General features: G+C 34.7%; 1 protein-coding gene across 8 annotated transcripts in view; it reads right to left on the reverse strand.

Annotated features, from left to right (window-relative positions):
• REPS1 (RALBP1 associated Eps domain containing 1) overlaps positions 1-18,339 on the reverse strand; it is an 82,323-nt gene that overhangs the window by 13,897 nt on the left and 50,087 nt on the right. For 5 of the 8 annotated variants that reach the window (XM_077894696.1, XM_077894679.1, XM_077894671.1 and 2 more), the window contains 3 exons: positions 9,770-9,891; positions 6,340-6,420; positions 218-305 (listed from right to left, as the gene is read on the reverse strand). In XM_077894696.1, coding sequence (XP_077750822.1) covers positions 218-305; positions 6,340-6,420; positions 9,770-9,891 — 291 coding nt within the window. The remainder of the gene's footprint in view (positions 1-217; positions 306-6,339; positions 6,421-9,769; positions 9,892-18,339) is intronic. The other 3 variants (XM_077894713.1, XM_077894702.1, XM_077894683.1) reach the window with 2 other exon arrangements.

Genomic DNA, 18,339 nt, shown 5'->3' on the forward strand with positions numbered 1-18,339 from the left:
AGCTGACCAATCAACTGAGCCACTCAGGCACCCTTTAACAGTTTCCTTTTGAAACTGTAATATAAATTGAATAATATACACAAAAATACATCTATACTTATAGAAAGTACTATGTTAAAAAATAAACAATTATGAAGGAATCTGAGCCCTCAAATAATTATTTGTGTATTTTAGTTAGATGCTAATCTAAAATACAACCCAGCAACAGCTTCCTTACCACTGCCAGTTCTTTTCAGTTCCATTTCCTGCATGTGGATTTTGCTTGGAGTCATACGAATGGGAACTGGATGAACAATAGCAGTATCCTAGAGACGAATGGGAGGAAATACAGACTTTGCATTAAAAACGCCAAGCTGATACCATGAATAATCCAAACTAACAATACTTTAAATAGACTTTCTTATTCATGCTAAGGCAAGCATGAAAATAAATTTCTTAATTAGAAATCTTAGAATTATGCGTACAAATCAAGTTCACTATGCGTACCCTAATAATCTGATTTTTTTTAATAAAAAAGTACATTTTAATTTTTGAGTGGTTAAAGATTTGAGTGGAAAAAAGATCTATAAAACTATATTTGAGAACTATATCAAAGGCAAAGTATGAGATGATCTAATGAAATTATACAAATCTAAACCTTTGAAGTTAAAGTGAACTATTTCATGAGAACTCAAATTTTTCTCTAATTGCTGAAAAAAATGGACACTTACTTTTTCCTATATAAAACAAGGTAATAATGCTCACTATATTGTAACAGCATAATATATTGTTTCTACAGATTAGTTCTATAAAACTGTTTAAAACTGGGGCACCGGGGATCCCTGGGTGGCTCAGCGGTTTAGCACCTGCCTTCAGCCCAGGGCATGATCCTGGAGTCCCAGGATCGAGTCCCATATCGGGCTCCCTGCATGGAACCTGCTTCTCCCTCTGCCTGTGTGTCTGCCTCTCTCTCTCTCTCTCTCTCTCTCTCTCTCTGTGTCTCTCATGAATAAATAATTAAAAAAAAAAAAAACTGGGGCACCTGGGTAGTGCTGTTGGTTGAGCGCCTGTCTTTGGCTCATGTCACGATCCCGGGGTCCTCAGATCGAGCTCTGCATCAGGCTCCATGTTCAGTGGTGAGCCTGCTTTTCCCTCTCCTCCCTGCTCTATGCTCTCTCTCGCTTGCTATCTCCTTCACTATTCCCATGTCTCTATAATAAATAAAATAAAAACAAAAACTAACAAAGAACCCCACAAAATTCCACAAAGCCACGTATTTTTAAAAAGGAATAAGTAAGACTCCTACTCTTAACATTCCATTATTTTTCTTAAACCTTTTCATGGCTGGAATATATCTGATATTCTTAAAATTTCATGAGTGGCAAGTCTAGCTAGAGGAGTAAGGAAACTGTAGTACAGACTTTTTGAAAAGAATGCAAACAGCAAAGCAAGAAGAGAAGATGAAGACAAACATCTTAGATTCAGTTTAAGTCAGACACCTTTTTTGGTTGACAGTACTAGGTAACACCAAGCCTCTGCTAAAGGAAGTTTGGTTCTAGCATACTGCCTCTTGCTTGACAGGCCCCCTTAGCTTATTCTCATAATCTCAAATCAACCAATTTATAACAAATGAATTTTTTTTGCAATCATACTGATAGATCCATTCACAGTAATTTTCTGTCCCTACACCAGCGAGGTTGTGGACAGAGTTCTAACATTTCCCCTACAACTCTAAATTACAGTTATAAAGATTAATATTATAGCTGGATAAAAGTTTATAGATTTCTCAAACAATAATGAGTTACTCTCAAGGAAAAAAAAATCTTAAAGATTTTATTTATTGATTCATGAGAGACACAGAGAGAGAGGCAGAGACACAGGCAGAGGGAGAAGCAGGCTTCCTGTGGGGAGCCCAATGTGGGACTCGATCCTAGGACCCTGGATCACGGCCTGAGCTGAAGGCAGACACACAATCACTGAGCCTCCTGGTGTTCTTCAGGAAAATAATTTTTAACAATACACTTAAGATGTTCTTTGTTGCATTTATGGTTATAAAAACATGGCTTTAGGAATAACTACTTTCTTAACTCACAACTTTAGTGGTAGAAATAAATGCTATAAGAATCAGAATTTAACCTTATAAGGCAAGATTAAAGGAAAAAAAAAGGATAGTTCATGAGACAATAAATTCTTATTCCAAACCCAAAACAAGCTAGGAAAAAACAAGCAAAAAAATTGTTAGACATTTTAATTCATAATATTCATCTAATATATATTCTGTGTGTATAAAATCAGATATATAAAACTTATGACAGTTGGAACTATTAAGTAATCTTTTCATATATTTCCAGTACAGTATGTGGAAGTCATGATAATGACTCTAAGAAAAGAAAATCATGAATGTTCTATTCATTCTCCAAATTATTTGCATAAGTTTCTGTGCCAGCAAATCAATTCTGTATCACATACTTCAGACATGCAACCACTGGCTGTTGTGAGCTTGCAAGTCCAGCTGCTAGCAGGACAAGAGAATTCCTTACAGAGCTTTACACTGATGGCAGGCCTAACCACCAACTAGTATACACATAAGAAGCTCTATTTGTGACTGTGGTTTGCAATAGGATAGACAGCTTTGACATTAAGCATTTCGACATCCAAATGAAGAACCATGAATGCCTATACTCTTCTAAGTCCTGAGCCATCAGATGCTCCAAATTAGCAACCCCAAATTTACAAATAGAGAAAAAAGTATAAAGACTGACTAGCAGGCTCTGCCCAGCTTCTTCTACCTATTCAAATCACCTCGTCACCTTTAGGAAACCCATTCTTAATCACTCATGGTACATCTGTGTCATATATTTGGGCATTTCACTCTATACTTTACTGAATATATACTCAAGTGTATTATAATATATAATATAATATACTTGAATATATTATATATATTATACTATACACTTTATTGAATATATTAGACTCATCTACCTGTATTTTCTACTTGCCTTAAATCTCATGATCCACCCTCCCTGCTTTTCCTGTCACTCATCATCTTGCTCTCTCTGATCCCATCAATTCTTCACATTGTTTGTTGCCTGACTGATCTTCCCCAACTGCCTCTTTCTCACTCCTATCTTTTCATGGTACTCCTGGCTGGCTCCTCAGGTCTATGAGATGAAGTTCAGATCCTTGGTCTAGCACAAAAGATCTTCCCAGTCTGGTTTCAACCATACTGCTTAGACCCCCTCAACCCCATGTCTACCCTATACTCTCAGCACACTCACCAGATCCTGCCTGTGATATTCTCTCTGCTTGGAATGCCCTTGTCCATTTCTGCCAATTCATAGTTTCTTTCAAAACCCAGCATAAAAGCATAACCACTCTTGTGAAAACTTTCCCAAATACACCAGGCTGAATTAGCCCACAGTTCTCTGCCTAAAATTTTGCTCACAACTATATATAATTATCACAATCAGTGATATTACAACCATCACCTATCATGGTTAAGCTGTGGGCTACCTACGAGTGAAGTTTTTGACATTTTTTATACTCCTAGAGACTGTCACAGGCACCTAGAAGGGAGCTCCACTAAACCAGGTGGGTTGGCTGGGCATCAGTAGTAATCAAATTAACTTCTTTTTATATCCTGAATTACTCAGAAGTTTTACAGCACTTAAGATCAGGCATAAATCATGGCAAAGACTAGTGCACTACACTTCTCATCAGTCTAGAATTTAGTAGCAGAAGCAGATTCTTCCAGAGGCTATTAACGATAAGCAGTTCAACAAAAGCAATCAAGTTTCTGGAAATGATATATCAGAAGCTCAATTTCATTATAATTTTGGGAGCCTAATAACTATCCATCTCAGTTTGCATGTGAGGTCACTGTACTATGTGATGCAGAAGTCTCTAAATGCTACAGAGAACTGTGGGGCTTCTCATAGACTTTCACTTTACTGAGCAAACAGCTAATTATCAAATTTTAGCTTTTTAAAAATATTCCATTAAATATTTCCAAGACTGTAAGGTTTGTAAATTCATATTAGAACTGCAGTGATATTTTTCTCTTAGGCAATTATCTTCCAATCTGTATGGACCTTATTTACTCACTTACAATTATTTATAGAAGACTTGCAAAGGATCATTTGGGATTATGGGTATAAGCTGTGTTATACAGAAGGCAGTTTGCCAGGTTAGTATTAAATGAAGGATAAGAACTTAGATCCTCAATGGGAGAAGGGCATTCTCCTAATGGCAGGTTTATTAATGAGATCCCTAAGTTGGGGGAACAAAGTTAAGATTTAAGTTTATCATCATAAAAAAGATTTCTAGGTAACATTATAAATATTTAAGACTGCCAACTTTCAAGTTTAGAGATCTAATTTCAGATTTAAAATAGCAATTATAACTTTTAATTTCTTACAGCTTCCTGCCACACAAGAGATAATAAAAGAAAGTACTGAGCCATAATATTTTAAACACTAGAGCTAGAAATCACAAATTTGGGTATTTTTTCCAAGAAGTTACAAGAACATCACTATGATAAAGTCAAATATTTCCTGGTATTTCCTGCCAGTCATGAGTCAATTTATTTTGCCTCTGAGTTCTATGTTTTTATATATAATGTTCTTTCCTGGCCTGACAAAAAAAATCGTAATATTCTGCATAATTATTTTCACCATCTCTTATGGGTTGGGGAATAAAACAGAGCAATTCTGTATTCCTAAACCTAACCTGCTTTCCCAATAAAACATTTTAAAATTAAGTATTTAAAAAAAATAACCTGCCTATGTAAATAGTAGGTAAGAGTAAGATGGAGGGCAGCCCGGGTGGCTCAGTGGTTTAGTGCCACCTTCAGTCCAGGGCGTGATCCTGGAGACCCAGGATCGAGTCCCACGTCAGGCTCCCTGCATGGAGCCCGCTTCTCCCTCTGCCTGTGTCTCTGGCCCTCTCTCTCTGTCTCCATGAATAAATAAAATCTTGAAAAAAAAAAAAAAAAAGAGTAAGATGGAGAAATAAACCTTAGAGCAAAGGTAAACTTTCTTTTAAGTTATAGCACCTGTCACTTCCCAAGAGACCTTAATTAAAACTGAAAATAAGCAGCAGATATTATGTTTTGCTTTTTCATTCCTCAATTTTCAGGTTGAAACCAAAGATTAATGCCTTCAAAATAGCAATAAAAGAAGCAAAGGGCACAGATGATCTACATATTAATTGGCCCATAAATAATTAATAAACTATGAAAACAGACACTTAAAACACTTCCATATTTTATCTGTTTGAATTCAATGTAACAGCATCCTATTTCACAAATAGATACCAACTTTTTAAAATTATAAAGCACATGAAAGATCCAATAATTTAAACTACTGAAGATGTACTGCTATCTTTATGTGCCATTTCTCCCAAATCCACACTAAATAAGGACATTACTAGATTAAAAATTAATGGTTCTTTGATCAGAAACATCTAAAAAAAAAAAAAGTCTTGTGACACTTTATCTTTTCACTCATTTTAAAAAAAAATCCTACCTTTACTCTCTTCTTCCCTTCCTACTTACTTCCTTTTTTCTTTCTGAAAGATGCTTATTACTATATCCTTCTCTTTAAAAGAAAAAATAAAAGGACAAGCAGGAGTGAACAGTGAAGAGAATGATTAATAGCTAAGGTTTTGAAGTTTTCTAATGATTTGAGGGAGAGGCAGGGCATATATGAAATTAATTCTGTGGGGACAGAATTTACTTTTTAAATCAGGATGTGAACTTTGTAGCATTTTCAAAGCAACACAGTGAGCCACAGGAAGACAAGACAGAGGGTCCCTTGCACAATGGCAATCTGTGACCAACAACTTTTTTTTTTGCTGAAATTGATTCTCTTAACAGAACTCAACATACTAATTAAGTCAAAGCCATACCATCTGGACTGTTAAAATAAAAGATGACATTGCATATTTACATATAAAGTACATATTACATGATGTATAAGCATACAAATAATAGTATTTACTAAATGTCATTGCACTGAAATACACAGTATGTTTACTATGAAATACACAGTATATGTTTAACATACACTTAATTAGCAAATGAAAACAAGGTCAGCTCAATTTTCACAAAATGCTTCCTTAGACACATGTACTAGATTTAAAAACATACAGTTATCTCCCATCAAAATAACTAGAAAATACAAATGATTAAAAAAAAAATGTTCTTTCCACCATTAAGCACACAAAAATTGAAAAGCCTGCCACCATTTCCCCCCTAAGCACTCCACTCAATCATGCATATCAGCTAAAAACCATAATGAATGGAAATTTGGGTTAATAAAATTAATTTCAAACAAGCAAGCTAAGTGATTGACTTACAGGATCAGCTGGTGCAATGTTAGAATCAAATTGGGTCAGAGTTTGTGAGCTTGAAGAGCGTTCACTAAATGTCTCCCACTGCTGAACAGACAGAGGAGAGACAAGTCAGCATGATGAGAAAGATGGAGTAAAAGATCATTGGAGAAGATTTAGCAAAGTAATTCAGAGGTTGCACTGCAAGTTGTGTTTCAAAGGCCTGACAAAATTCCATAATTTCTGTTTTTCCATAAACATTTTATACTTATCTATGGTGGATAATCTTATAATGTAAGGTGAGCAGCTTCAAATTCAAACGTATAATAACAATTTATTGCAATCTCAATGTAAGAGACTAAAAGTCTCACAGAATTAAAACTCAAAACATAAAATAGGAACAGAATCTAAGTGGTACAAATGGTAACAAAGTAAAAATGTAAAGGGGTTTGTCTAGAGAAAAAATTACTTCAAATCCTTCTTTCAAAATTCTAACATTAATGTATTGGTTTGGTGATGCTAATGTACCCTGTGTACCAAAATTCTGGTCAAAACAAAGCAAGTCAGTGTGACTTGCCAGTGCGACCCCTGAAAGATGATTCTATTTATGGACGTGCACATAATTTATACATATGTATAGATATTTAATAAGGCGTAATTGAGATAAAATGAAAAGATTTTTGGAATTAATATATGTTTGAGCTTCTGTCCATCTGTAGCAAGTCAACCCCTGCAATCCGCACTACACACAGGGCCATGCCAGACCACAAGACAACTGCCTCAGGCAACGTCCCCTACCCCATGCTAGAAAAATCAGACTGCGGCCACAATGAGAGCAAATCAAGCATCTGAGTAGGTGTTATATACAGAAGACTGATTTTGATATGAAATACTACTCCTCTAAAAGAGGTACACAAGTATTAGACCTCTTAGAATAGGTGGAGTGATAACATTAATTTTAGTAAATTCCATTTATTTTGAAGATCTTAGTAATAAAATAGTGTAAGATTTTATATCAAAACTGCATTAAAATCATTTAAATTTGATTAAGAATTATCGGTTATCCTCTGAAGAAGGAAAAACATCTACACATATACAGTATATACATACAAATGCTTACACACAGACACACCTACTCATTTAACCAAAATCCTTTCTATAATTCAGTATGGAAAAGTATACATTTTTATGCTTCAAAGTTCGATTTACTATTTAAAACAGTGATACTCTATTTGAGAAGACATGTAGAAATTATTAGCAAACATGTTGATGAAAATTATCTATAAAAATAGATAATATAATCTTTCAACAAACTAATACTGATGCAAAGTGATTGTTGAATAAAGAAAATCCACAATAATTCACTTTTATCAAGGGGCATCACTTCAGTGATGTTAGTATAATTAGTTTTCTCAATAATTACTGTTGTAGGGGTAAACAAAGGAATTTTTAAAATCCCAATTACTTAATTGTGGAGAAAAATTTAGATGTAGAAGATTTTCACCATAAAATAGGTATTACCTATTCTATTTGGCGGCATGAAGTTTTAGTAAGACTGTACGTAAGCTACCTGGAAAGCAGAGAGCATCCTGATCTTTGTAACTTTAGTATAATGGCTAAGACCGCAGGCTCTGGATCCAGGCTGCTGGAATCCCAGTTATGCTATACAGCCTTAGGCAAGTTATTTAACCTGTGTATCAGTTTTACTATCTATAACACAAGATTAATAATACCTGTATCATAGGACTATTGTGAAGATGCAAGGTGTTAGTACATGTAAAGAGCTTTGTGAACAGAGCTGGCACATCAAGAGTGCTCGATAAATGTTAGGGATGATTATTAGTGTTAAATTCCATCCATATTTGCAGGTGCTGAATAAGTGTTTGCTGAAAGAGTATTAGTGTTTTGTGGTAGAAAGTTAAAATATAATTTAAATTCTATATCCTCAGGTATTTTTAGAAAATATTATTATTGAAATGTATCAAAATCAATGTTTTATTAACATTCTGATTTTCCACATACAGTAAAAAAAATTTATGACATTCATGAACTTTTTAGCAACACTACAAATGAAACTTGCTAGGAATATTTAAGGGAAAATGCAACTACTAGAATCAGAATTTGGAAGGGACGCCATGATGAGGCTTGAATGATCACACTGCAATTTTTATTTAGAATGAAGATGGGATTTAGAATTCAGTTGCTTCTTAGAGTTGCTTTTATTTATGAACTGATATCAAAGGAATATAAATACTCTTAATCTGATAGTGCTTTTAAAAAATGACAAATGAATAAATGCAGCAAAAATTAACGATTTCAAGAAAACTGATCCTACTCTTTATAAAGCCTCTCTATTAGTAAATTCTTTTAAGGCTTAATTCTTCCCTCTAAAAAAAAAATACCTAAACAGTTGTTTTATGATAAATGTGCTATAATGTCTCCAACACAGGTATCTGTGATCATGTCCAAAAGCAAGAAGTACTTTAAACTGGCCAGTTACTTCTCTGCTTTTCAACTGTCCAAAATTAACTAGTGTTGCTTTAACCCAGTGGTTTTCAGCCTTTAAAATATACGGAAAGCATAGAAAGCTTGGAATTTTTTTCCTAAAAGTCAGCAAACTTTGAAATTTGTAGCACTATAAAGGTGATATTAAAAATTATAATAAAAAAAGTGACTTGTTCACAAAACTGCTCTAAGCAGCCTGGAACAGTTTTCAATAGGAGTTCTACAGAGCACTAAGGTTTAAGAGACTGGGGGCCTCAGACAATCTCTCTAATCAGAGCGGCCCTACTTCTATTGTTTTCTATAATGGAGTTCCAAAGTGATAGGGGAGCAGTGTATTCATCTCGAATTTCATTGTTTTGCAAGCTGTGCTTGATCTTACACCAGTTTTCTTTAACCACTGCATTTAACAGTGAAATCATTCCATTTTGTATTACATAGAATAAATTATAAATAGCCTGAGTTGTAGAAAATGCTTTCTTCTTGTGGAAAGCTGGATTAGTGACTTTTCACACACCACTTCCAATGTTAAGATTGCAAATATATAATCACATATCCTGCTTACAGAAAGGGGAAGGAGTGTGATATGGTGGGTGGAGCAGCTGAGTGAATCTCAAAGGACCTGTGGTTAAAGCCTAGCTCTAGTCCCTCACTGGCTAAGAGGTATTAAGGCCAAGATACCACCCTTTGGTTGATTTCATGTGTCTGCCTCATCTAACTCACAAGGTTTTAGCAGGAATGAGTGCTGGAAACCAAATGATAGTATTCACTGTGAAAAAGTACTTTGAAAACCTTAGTCACATAATTATAAACATTTATCACAGTCTTATTGGATATGTTCTCTCAACTGTGCATGCATATTGAAAGAGCTATATATGTGCTGAAATTACTCTGCCTGGAACTTCTTACCTTCAAACAGTTTAAGTTAGTAAAAGAAAAGGGAAGCTCTGCTAACCTCACTGCTCTGATTCAACTCAGGCCAAGTCTGGTTTAGTGACGGCATTGATGGTGACTTGCTTGGAGGTGCTTCTGCAGGAGAGCCTGAATAACCTACCTCACCTGGCTGATCTCCAACATCTGCAATTTAAAAACAGAGAAATTATCTATAAACAACAGAGTTTAGTTTAGGAATATTTATTTATAAAAGAAAATCTAACAGAAGAGTTTTACAAGTAGTGATTTATAGTCTGACTTTCCTTATGTTCCCCAATCATTTTAACAATCAATCAGGCAATACCTGTTCCTGTTACTTATTGTCTACTTAAAACCATTGCTTTCCATGAAAATAAAATCTAGTTAGGCATAAACAGAAAAGAGTGTTACACATAACAATAATGCAATAGGGCACAAGCTTTGAATCATTTTCTAATAATCTTATAACAGTTTCCAAAGTGTATTTCATGGAATATTTAATCATTAAGATGCTTTAAAAAGTTAGGCTTTTTGTTCAAATAAATGTGGGGATACTCTATCCCTGTTGGACATCCCCATGCATATCTGTATATCAAAGACTTGTAATGTTTAAGAGCAAATAAACCTTATTTAAATCAGTTTTTTCCCAAACACAGACCATTTATCAAACAAAATCCCTCCATATTCCCTTGGAATATAATTTGGGAACTACTGATTTATAACTAATTCATTCATAGTTTCTCTACAAATCTCCTCTGTTACCAAAAAGCTGCATCTATTGGCAAGGCAGACAGCAGAAGAAAAGGAAGAGTCCCAGGCGTGGGCAAAGAGCAAAGTCACTGAACCAACTTATATCATTACAACGTAAAATTACATTACAATGTAAAAACAGAAGGAATTTCAATGGTAACTAAATTCTCAATCCAAGCTTTCCAAATTGTATGTGGTTTGGAATACAATCCCAATCTGAAAATCACATAAATTGCCAAAATAATGGGGAATATCTAATCTGTTGAGAACCTGTACCAAAAATATGATTCTAAAAAAAAAAAAAAAAATATGATTCTAAAATCTGTCACTATCTCACTGACCATGGGCAAGTTGAATAAAATAGCACCTGAGTTTCTCCATCAGAAAGAAAGACATTTGCCATTAAATGTTAGTTAGCACTGTAATTAAAATTCCTAAACAGCCATATAATAATTTAGCAGTGTAGGTTTTTACCTTTCAATCTATTCATAAATAAATCCTTTACATGTTAGTGCCTAACATACTAGGACCTAATACATACCATACACTCAAGTATTTATTTGAGTTGTTTTCAGGTTCTCCTTCATTTTAAATTCATTCTCCTTTACTGTTATTTTCCTAAAACAAAAATTACTTACTGATATTTTTTATGTTCTCAAAATTTCTCTTTACCCTATTTGTTTTCTGTCTATCTTAAAACACTTCTCCCATTTACTGATCCTAATGTAATTTCTTTATATTCTCATCACACTGCAAGTTCTAATTTATAGTCAGCATCATATCTTGATAAATTCCTGTTTTCTAAGACCAAGAATAGGTGCTCTTCTTAATCTTATCCCTTTTTCAATAAATGTCTTGAAGTAGTATAAAACCAATGCTTCCAATAATATTCAATGAAGACAAAGCTCTTAAAGACTAATGAAAAAATTATTTATGATAAATCATAACGGTAAATCCCTCATGGGGAGAGCTGTGGTTTTCAGTATGAATGAAAATTATGGATTTTTTTTCAATGATAACCAAGGGAAAGGAGTTAAGAAAAGGAAGATAATAGCTATAAATTTGACTAAGTCGATTGAAAGTGAAATGGAGGTGGAGAATGAAGAAATGTCTTATAAGAGATGCCCCAAAGCAGGTATTAATAATGAAGAAAAACAGAATTAAAATAGTATTAACTAGATAGGATGAATAATTTTCAAAGAACCTACTTAAAGTCACATTGTATCAGCTAAGTTTTAAATGCCACCATAGGGGAACCTGGGGCCCTGGTTTGGCTTTCCAGACATTCTTTCTATTAGTTTTCCACTTACAAATTTAAGATCAGACTGCATCCTACCCCCACCTCAGGGCAGTTACAATTTCAGGTAAATTGTTTGAATCTCTTGGATTCACTGGTACAAAGTTGCAGTGGGTCCAGCCTCTTTGAGGCTGAGAAGTAAAATGTTATTCTCCCAAATAATTACACTTCATTGTTATGCTAAGAGCTATTTTCCTTGAGTAGCAGTTCTCAAACTGTAGTCCATGGACTCCTGGGGGAATCCCCAAGACTCTTGAGGGAGTCTGAAAAGTCAAAATTGTTTTTGTAATGATAATAATGCTTTTTTCCTGTGTTGGCACCTATAAGATGATGCAAAAGCAATGGTGGGTAAAACTGCTGTTTATCAGCAAGAATCAAGGCAGTGGCACTAAAGTACGTTAGTCATTATATTCTTCACCGCCATACATTCTAGTTAAAATAAACATGCATGGCAACTTCACTGAAGAATGCCCATAATTATCACAGTAAAAATTATTTCAATTAAATCTCAACCCTGAAAACGCATGTTAATACTCTGCATGGCAAAAAAGGGAAATATATATAAAGCATTCTGCTTTGCACCTAGGATTATGGTTGTCTCAAGGAAAAGTACTTGTGTGATTAGTTGTAAGCTAATTTCCTGGAACACCATTTTTCTTGAAAGAATAGCTGATAAACTATAATTATTCAGACTTGGGTATTAGGCATTTTTTTCAAAAATTAATTTAATGAGCCTATCATTTCAAGGAAACCGACTGTCTTCAATATTTGTGTGTGTGTGTGTGTGTCTTCAATACTTGTTACAAGTGACAAAGTTCAAAGTTTGAGCTTTTAGCAAAAATATGAACTTTAGAAAAAAAATCCATGTCCATACTGTCAAGAGCTGTCCAATACTTCTTTGATAAGATAGCTTATATTAGCAAAAATGTTTTTTTGATATTTTATAATAAAATGCCCCAACAACTGAAAGATTTGTATAACTCCACGAACTGGAACTGATATTCTATAATCAATGCACTATGTTACAAAATCATGCTGTGGGGTAAAAGATTCATTCAAAGTGCAAGAGGGATATGTGGATTTTAATGTAACAGTATAAACAATTCATTAATATGGTTTCAGCTTTCACACTACAATCAACCTTTAAGAAATTGCCATCTGTTGAGTTTTGGAGTTAGTACCAAAGAGCATCTGTAATTATCTGAAAACACTTCTCCCTTTTACCACTAAGGACACATTTTCTTCATGTACAGGCAACCTTTTTCTACAAAGAGCTGGATAATAGATATTTTAGGCTTTGCAGGCTGCCTATATGGTCTCTGCTTCAACTATTCAATTGTTGCAGCGCAAAAGCAGCCATAAATAATTCGGGAAGGAATGAGGTTTGTTTGTGTTCCAATAAAATTTTATTTGTGGACACTAAAATTTGAATTTCATATAATTTTCATGTATCATGAAATATTGCTCCCCGCCCCCCCACTGATTAAAAACTCCACCACCACCACCACTCTGCTTGTGAGCTGTACAAAGAGAGGGGACTGAATCTGGTCCTCAGCACTTAGTTTGTCAATTTCCTCAAACAAAATAACATCCAACAGGAAATGCAGAAGCAAATAGGAGAATCCAGCCATCTTCTATTAACCGAAATATTAAAGAGATTGGAAAAGATGTTAAACATTGTCACCCTTTTTATAATGTTTTAAGAAAAAAAATATTCTGAAGAATGTAATTATTTTCCTAAAAATATCTGTTAGTATGTAAAGGTTTACTATTGTTATTTTAAAATAAAGCATAAAATTTATCAGTCTTAATTTCTAATAGGGTAACTTTTTAAAAATAAGGTAAACTATTGATAGATCTAATTCACATAAACAGAGGCTCTTTGCAGTCTATGACAATTTTTAGGAATGTAAAGGGGTCCTAAGACTAAAAGTTTGAAAAATTACTGTCCTAGAAAGTCCAAAAATTATTTCTGGAATAAATTAGCAAAATTACACATTGCTTCTTTCCTGTTTCATATTTAGAACAATAAATAGTAGTAGAAAAAGCGCAAATTACCTATGTTCTAGAAAGGTAACATCCTAGTAGTCATGAGTCCGAGGAGAAGTATCAGGTCTGTAAATAAACTGCACCTCCTTCAACTTGGCTCCCTATAAACTCCAACAAAGAGCTTCGTGCCCACACACAAAAGTTAGTCTTTGAGACTGTATCTTTTCGGAGGCAGGGGTGTAGTTTTACTCTTACCTGATGCAGTGTTCCAACCTAGCCTCCTGCTGGAACACTGTGTCAACCCTGCCTCCCTCCTGAGGGTTCTGCTCTGCCCCTGACATCATCAGAGCATCAGGGCTGAAAAAGAAGAGCATGAGCCTAAATTATTTGTTAACCTAAATCCCGAAAGGGCTTTTATGCAAAGAGTATCTCCATGTATAAAAGTGTGTCTGGAAAATACAACCCAGTGTGATCACACTGACATACTGTCAATCTACATTTAAAGTGAGAAATGGTAGTATTAAAAGAGTGCAAACTTCATTTTCAGGATCACACTATAAAATAAAAACACCATCAGTAGTTTTCACCCTTCTAGCCTCCAAAGATTCTGAGAAGTTCCCAGATTCAGCTCAATATTGGGTACCTGCTGAACAACCTCTTTGTGAAAGAGCATCAGTTATATTCTAGGTTTATTTTCTCAGTATTATACTCAACAGGCTAAGCATTGTTTCAAAAATGACTGCAGCTATTATTAATCTTAGAGAAATAGATACATTTCCTAAAGTCTCATAGTTTAAAACTCATTTAGTAGCTTTACAAAAGCAAAAACAACTACATGTTTTACTTGAAATGTGAATACTATTCTTACCTGAAAAAGTCCCTAAAATTAAAAATTAACAGATTTGGATAAACTTTTAAGTCTGCAAGGAAAAGTACTAATGGTACCTTTTTCATTCATACTTAGAAGACAGGGATAAGCAGGGGTACCTGGGTGGCTCAGATCATGATCCCAGGACCCTGGGATGGAGCCCAGCATCCAGCTCCCTTGTTCAGGGAGGAGCCAGCTTCTCCTCCCTCTGCCCTTCCCCCACCTCATACTCACTCTCTCTCACGTGCTCCCTCTCAAATAAATAAAATCTTTAAAATAAAAAGATACAGATAAGCAATGAAAATGAAAAGAGAAATTAAAGAATTTAAGATATACACTTTGTTTTGAACGGTATCATATCCATCAAAAAATTACATTATATTTGCAAAATTAATTTTAATTTTCTTAATTAAAATGGAAACTTATTCAGTAATGCAGACCTTTATACAGTCTACATAGAAGTTTATTAGTTTTAAATTGAAACCAAGGATTCTTTTTTTTTAAAGTGAAGATAAAAATGTGTGCAACACGGTTTGAAAGAAAAAAACATTCACTCAAATCCTAATTAAATTGTAACCTGTTGATTTTTTTGTTTTTTTGTATTACTGGTCAGCATTTTATAGGAACTATTATTTGACTTGGCTACTATACTTCAAAGATTATTACCTGCAGATACGAGGTTCCCACTATCCAAGTATAACTAAAAATGGAAGAAGTCTACCTAATGTTAATCTACTTGAGATAACTAAAATTTCATAATGAAAAATAATTAGGGCTGTTTTCAAAACTTACACAGAACATTGTGAAAATGAGTATGAAGACCAAAGAATAAAAGATGTTACAATTTTGGGGCATAATTTGGTGGCAAAATTAATAAAAGCAAGAATTCAATCAGTGAGCATTTACTGAGGGCCTATACATAAATACATTAAATAAATGTACAATATTGAGCAAGATGACAAGGCTCCCATTTATTTACATGGAGTTCTCTAACAGAGGAAGACAGCTGTCCTTTACTTCAGTTTTGATTTTTGCAGTACAATTGTAAATTGTAATTATTATTTCTATAATACAAAATTTGTCCTTTTTTACAAAAAAGAATTAAAAGTATCAGTAGTTATTCCCAAGGAGTATTATGAATCCCCTGATATGTAAGCCCTAATCTTTTAAAGCTCCTATTGGGTCATTCTTGTAGAAATTTTCTTCTTCAAATATTATTTAGCCTTCTCTGTCAATGTCTTTGCTAGAAATTTTGGGAGTTTTAACTATTTTGGCCAATTTCATTAAATGATGTGTTTTTGCCAATATCTTTAATTGTCCTGATTTGTCAGCTACAATACCCAACTATCTGGAAAGAAATGACACTAGTGTTAAGAATGTATGTATCTGGGGTACCTGGGTGGTTCGGTTGGTTAAGTGTCTGCCTTGAGCTCAGGTCATGATCCCAGGGTCCTGGGATCGAGCCCTACATCCCTGCATCAGGCTCCTTACTCAGCAGGGAGCTGCTTCTCCCTCTCCTTCTGTTCTCTGTCTGTCCCTCATATAACTATATAAATGAAATCTTAAAAAAAAAAAAAAAAAAAAAAAAGCAGCATCCCCATGTATATGGGGATGTCGGCGTGCTTGAAGCAATTCCTCAGTGTAAAGTTGATGATGACTATTAGTAGGGCATATTTTCATTATTTTTCCTCTGCAACTAACGGCACCTGGAAGAGTGAATTTTCAAAAATAAAGATTTATGATTCTTTATATAAAATAAAAATATATGTATTTTTTTTTGGCAGCACTGTTTTAAAGGTAAAGTCAAAAAACTACCCAAAAGTCCATCAAGGCACTGGTTAAATTAAAGCTTATTTATCTTTTGGGATACACTGTATGATTAAGAATGAGACAGCCCTATATGTGACAAAGTGCGAAGTTGCTCAACACTCTAAATAAAAATCAAGGATGCAAAAAAAAAAAAAAAATCAAGGATGCTTATACTGTGATTGTACTTGGTAAAAACAGTTATCTACATGTGTTATTTGTGTTGGCTTTTCTACGTCAAAAGTTTCTGGATGAAGAGAAAACTCAACAGTGATTTAGCATCACGCTAGTTTTGAGTACAGATTTTTGGTAAACTGTTCATAAGAGTCTATGGCTTTAAAAATATTCCTGTTAGGACTGCTAGGAGTTTGGGGATCCATGCTATGTACCAAATCAGCAATAATGAAACATGCTCAAATTTACTATGTGAAGCAGTGACGATGCAGGAGGAGACAGAACAGGGAACAATTCCTCTCCTGCGCTGAGCATCTCAACCAGGTATTACTGAATTGCTCATGAGTAATGTGCTATCAAGACAGAAAACAGTTTAAAAACAAGAGGCTCAGGGAATCCCTGGGTGGCTCAGCGGTTTGGCACCTGCCTTTGGCCCAGGGTGTGATCCTGGAGTCCTGGGATCGAGCCCCACATCAGGCTCCCTGCATGGAGTCTGTTTCTCCCTCTGCCTGTGTCTCTGCCTCTCTGTGTCTCTCATGAATAAATAAATAAAATCTTTAAAAAATAAGAAAATAAAACAAGAGGCTCAGCCATTTAGTCTTTTCAAAAATGCGAATGCCTACTTTACACTCAGTTTGCATCCTGCTAGGTGCTGAGATATAATGAACAAGACTGATAGGATCCCAGGCAGGTAGTAACCTCCAGGCTAATTTAAGAGAAAGATATTTACCAAATAATCACAAAAGCTGTATGTCACATTGCAACTATGGTCTGAAGAGGAATCTCTGTGGGTTGAGTTGAAGGTGTATAGATGGCATCAAAATACATTTGGTTTTGTCCTTTTAAGATATAGTGTTATTGTAGGCTAGCAGATCACTTTAGTCTCAAAATTTTTAAGTAGATAATCATTCTTAGAAGATGAACATTCGGGCAGCCCCAGTGGCGCAGCGGCTTAGCACTGCCTGCAGCCCAGGGCATGATCCTGGAGACCCTGGATCGAGTCCCACGTCAGGCTCTCTGCGTGGAGCCTGCTTCTCCCTCTGCCTTTGTCTCTGCCTCTCTCTCTCTGCATCTCTATGAATAAATAAATAAAATCTTAAAAAAAAAAAAAAGAAGATGAACATTCTTCCTTGAGTAATACCTTCAGAAAGGTGTTTTCATAGATGAATTTTTGTATGCTTTTTTTGGCTAAAACAATAAAAACCAAGTTTTCCTTTGTATTCCCTCTAGGTGCCAAATTCAGTGCTGATGTTAAATATTAAGTATTTTGATTCAAGCCCACATAAACACTCTACCTATGATCATCAGTTTTTCTGTTTTATCTGCTATTTAAACTGTAAACCTGGTCAAATAATTTTGGAAAAGTTACATATGTCCCCAACCATGTCTGTATGCCTACAAAAAGCATAGCTTGTTACTCCATGTGGCTATTAACTCAAGCCACCACTACTCATTGTTTACTTTTTGAGAAGTTATTTAAATTGCCAATGCAGAATACCTGTAGAGCTAATATTTTAGTATGTCCCCCAATATCACAAAATATAGTAACAGCTATATTTCGAAGATAGAAATGTGTTAAAAATATTCTTCTTTAAAAGTGGCACATATTTAGCATTAATTCATTCAATATTTGCTGACCAACTTAGCACATGCCTGGCAAAGTGCTATCCTTAGGATACTAAAAGAGTAGAATGCATTTCCTGTATTTTTAAGGAGCTCACTGAGGTAG

This window comes from Canis aureus, chromosome 1, assembly GCF_053574225.1.
Source record: "Canis aureus isolate CA01 chromosome 1, VMU_Caureus_v.1.0, whole genome shotgun sequence".
Taxonomy (NCBI): domain Eukaryota; kingdom Metazoa; phylum Chordata; class Mammalia; order Carnivora; family Canidae; genus Canis; species Canis aureus.